The sequence below is a fragment of the Amphibalanus amphitrite genome, unplaced genomic scaffold, assembly GCF_019059575.1.
Source record: "Amphibalanus amphitrite isolate SeventyFive unplaced genomic scaffold, NRLGWU_Aamphi_draft 001489F_arrow, whole genome shotgun sequence".
Classification (NCBI taxonomy): domain Eukaryota; kingdom Metazoa; phylum Arthropoda; class Thecostraca; order Balanomorpha; family Balanidae; genus Amphibalanus; species Amphibalanus amphitrite.
In genome coordinates, this window is record NW_024882982.1 from 39,031 (window position 1) to 43,360 (window position 4,330).

A 4,330-nucleotide genomic window follows, 5' to 3' on the forward strand; every position below is an offset into this window, starting at 1 on the left:
ACTAGTGTCAAAATGACACGGCAAAGTGCAGGCAAAATTTAAATGCACTTGCAATTTCTCCGTAAATTTTGGGGTGAGCAACCACAATGAAGCGCAACAAACGACAAAACACTGACGAAAACGGATAATGAAACAGTATGGTTTTGAAACACAATGAAGTTAAAACAAATTTCACAGCACAATTTCACTGTCACTTTTTGACGAAAATACAGCAAAAGTTCATGATGGGTGAATTTTCTTGATTTCGGTGCCAATTTGTCTTGAATTTAGCGTTGAAGTTTTTGTTTTATCTTCTCTCCTTCGAGCTTGAGTCCTTCAGCGAGGTGGTGTCCATCACTCGATGATGCTGAGGAGGACGGCGCGGGCTGATGAGCCGTGCGCTGTCGGCGGGCTCCGTAGCGAGTCCAGGGCAGCTGATGACGTTACCGCAGGGCAGATGGTATTGCCGGGCAGAGCTACTCACTGGAGACGGTGATGTCGGACGATGACGAGTCCAGGATGGTCAGCTCCCTAGTCGATGACGTGACGTAGGGGCGATACACCGTCACGGAGCACGGACTAACCAGTCTGCGATGTCAGTGCAGATGTAGAGGCTGGGGTCCGTGGTGAGGGGCACAAGTCCCCTCGACCGCCGCTGCCACCATTGTGTCGGCCGGTGGAATCGCCGACTTACTGGAGGTTCGGTGTGCCGATGCGTCCCCAAAGCCGGTCTCGAGCACTCTGTGTATTTGATAATTCACGCACGCTTTTATACAGGATCTTTCACGCACAGCGCGATCATATAAGGAGCGTCATGCGGCAAGCGCATAAGCTTATTCGAGGAACGACGCGGAAACCTCTGCAGAACCGGTCAGTCGTTGAATTAATAACCCGGATCTGCAGCGGGCCGCACGCACCTGAACAAGGCCATACGCGCTTGTAGCAATAGTCCTTTGAGCAAAGCCTTGCGACATTAGAGAGGAGAGCATTTTGGCGGGAACGGATGGCCCGGCAAAGGCTCATGAGATTGGAGGGCTGACGGTTGGGCGCGATGTGACCGTTGAACGGTTTTAAGGGAGCTTAACTGAGCAATACGTTTCGAGGGCTGCTCCGTTGTTCACTACTTCTAACAACACAACGGATCAATCAGCTAAAGAATGCAGGAAAAGGTTTTTCCCGTCTCTTGGAATCTTGATGGATGTGTAAAAGCAGCCAGCATACGAATGCAGATAGCGTAGCAATCGTAGCACTCGGGATCGAATCCTAGAGCACATGAGGGAAGCGTGCCAGCTGTCTAGAAAAGAGTGGGACCACCTAACATAGAAAAGAGCGGGAGTAGCATGTAGCTGGACTTCCCAGAAGTTTAACACATTTCTTAGAGGTTACCGCGATTGCGATGACGATGGACTTTAGCAGTGGTAGGCTTTATCGCTAGATGCAGCTGACCCATACACAAAACACAGAATAACAGAGGAAGGCAGGGGAGGGCTGACCGCGCCCCAACCGTCGCCGCTGGACTGGGGCTGCAAAAACGGACCGATTCACTGACAAAAACGGCGGGTTTTCGGAGGGGTGTCCACCTGGAGAGGGGTTCATCGGACCGCGCTGGGAGGCGGGCACGGTCCGAACGAGCCACCGGGAACCGACGGATAACGCCGGAAAACACGGCGGCCAGGCTCAGAGAGCTGTGACAGTAGGGCGCAGGTTATGTTCTAGAGCGAGCCATAGCACGTGAAACTGCCGTATAAACGGGCACTTATTGGAGCAACGTCACCCTCTGGATAGTTAAATTAGTTAATATATTCAAATGTAACACATTTTTTTTTTGCAGAAATTGTAACCTTTTACTCCTTTATTTTACGGTCATATTTCATAAGATATTCGGTGAGGTTGATAGTTTTCTACCGCTTGTTTATCATATCTAGAACTGATCATACAGCATCGCTTCATCGTCAGCGGTTTCCTTTTTAACTAGAATAACGGTAAAACATTCTTAATTAGTAAATTCAATGACATGGCAAATCAATGCTCCCTTATCATCTGCACACCGAACGATGTTTTTTTTTTACGAAAACGTAACTTTTAAGCATGTACCTACGGTTTCATATAAGACATTCTCGCGTCCATATTTTTGCAGTCACGTTTGGCCAACTTTAAGTAAAGTTTAGGCATCCATCGATAGGTATGTCAATGAGGACAAAAAAAAAGTAGGATTGTTCAGTCGATCAACGGTGACGCTCGTTGCCATGGCGAAGTTTTTACATGCCTACTTTTTGTCTAAACATTCGCGGTAAGCCATCCGGATTGTTACATAATGCCGACGGGATGACCTAGTTGCAATGAGTGACATGTGCTTTTAGATAGGTAAGTGTGGGACCGATTCCCTTCTTCCATATAACTACTTCGGAGTGCCCCAGTAAATATTCACATACGCTTCAATGACATGTCCCTTGCCATATCCCATTACAAAATTTGTCCTCGTATTGAATCGATTGATTCAGTCACTGGGTGTCATTCATGTCCAGTGGCTGCCAAAATTATCATACGAGCCAAATCCATCTGCTCTCCAGGTACGGTATCCGTATCCTTCAATAATATCCCACTTTCATCCCGTGCAGTGGCCTTATTCACTGACAGCTCCCTCGTGACAATTCAGTTCGTTACGTCGGTCCCCTGTCACGAGGAAAGACTGTGTCTTTACTATAACGAAATTAAAAGCTGTGAACCCGTCTCTTTCTGTTTAGATACCCCGACTCTTTCCCTCACCCAGCGCAATGAGACGGTCGCCCAGTCCACAGCCGTTATTCACTCTAGTGGTCTCTTTGATTCTTTTCTTTCGACCACTTCTTCATTGGGAACTACACTACAGCAGGGTCTCTACTGGTTCTTCGCTATTATCGCCGCTATCTTCATCTTTTCGATGGTAATCAATCTATGCCGTCGATAGCCCCTATACATACATCTTGGCTATATCATTTCTTCGGCTGCTCGTCAAGACCTTCATTTTCGGTTGTATCACCATGTACTTACGGCTAATGTCATGGCGGTCTGGCGGCAACTATCTTGATGTGTTGCCCCACATGTTTCATATGCATACCTACTTGCATCCACTTCAGCCAGATCGCCATAAAAAAATCATGTATAGTTTTTAAGAATTGTATATGTCTGTTCGTTTGTCTCGTGTACGTATGTGCCATTGACGAAAGATTTTGTATGTTGCAGACAGCCGATCATACTCGCATCGCCTGTTGCTGCATGCCGACTCACTCCTCATGGGCCACAATGGACTGTCAAATACACACGGCTGACCGATCTTCACGTCTCCGCTGCCTGGCCAAGGGCCCGGCCGGCAGCCGGGACGTCGAGTACCCGCCGAGTCAACCACACCGCCACTGGTACCTGACTCCATGGCGATTATCCGGCGTCGCATTCACGGGACCACATTACCCGAGTGCGGTCAAAATCGCCCTACAAGTACAATCGCCACACAACCATGGTCCGGTACCAGTGCATCGACTCGAGACGTCCCCGTCGACTTCTGCTCGCGCACCATCCAGAGGTCCCCTCCACCAACGGCCGTCGCTGTCGACTCCAGCCAGTTGCCACCACAATCACTGGCCGCCAGCAGTCGACAGTACCGCCCGCTCCAGCCGGCCGCGCCTTCTGTCACTGTCCACTGACGGTGATCTCATCAGCGCGGCTCTGTCATGGGTCGGGACCTCGGACATCAAGATCCGGAGGACCTACACATCTCCGCGCTGCGAGCAAGTCACCCACCAGCTCGGGACGTCTACTTCTTCACTCGGTCGTGTGTTGTTCTGACGCCTCCTATTGTCGGCTCATGGGGGAGGGGAGGTAATGTCGCAAGGCTTTGCTCAAAGGACTATTGCTACAAGCGCGTATGGCCTTGTTCAGGTGCGTGCGGCCCGCTGCAGATCCGGGTTATTAATTCAACGACTGACCGGTTCTGCAGAGGTTTCCGCGTCGTTCCTCGAATAAGCTTATGCGCTTGCCGCATGACGCTCCTTATATGATCGCGCTGTGCGTGAAAGATCCTGTATAAAAGCGTGCGTGAATTATCAAATACACAGAGTGCTCGAGACCGGCTTTGGGGACGCATCGGCACACCGAACCAAGTAAGTCGGCAATTCCACCGGCCGACACTAACCCTTGCTTTGACGTAGACCCCTCCAACCTCCTTCCCAGCAGATGCTCCATGTGTGCCCTCTCCCCATTTGTTGTGTTCGTTCCGCCTTGTTCCCCCGCGCCCCGGCTCTCCGGCTACAGCGTCGACGGCGTTTTTGCGAAAACGTTTTAAATGCGGTTGGTATGCGTGCCTTGTTTTTGTTGA

General features: G+C 50.1%; 1 protein-coding gene across 1 annotated transcript; it reads left to right on the forward strand.

Moving 5' to 3' along the window:
- Positions 1-2,386: 2,386 nt before the first annotated feature.
- On the forward strand, positions 2,387-4,122 carry LOC122373408. Its single transcript, XM_043351426.1, has 2 exons — positions 2,387-2,902; positions 3,202-4,122. Exons 1-2 carry the CDS (start codon positions 2,423-2,425, stop codon positions 3,799-3,801), a joined length of 1,080 nt encoding a protein of 359 aa, XP_043207361.1. The 5' UTR covers positions 2,387-2,422; the 3' UTR covers positions 3,802-4,122.
- Positions 4,123-4,330: the final 208 nt, after the last annotated feature.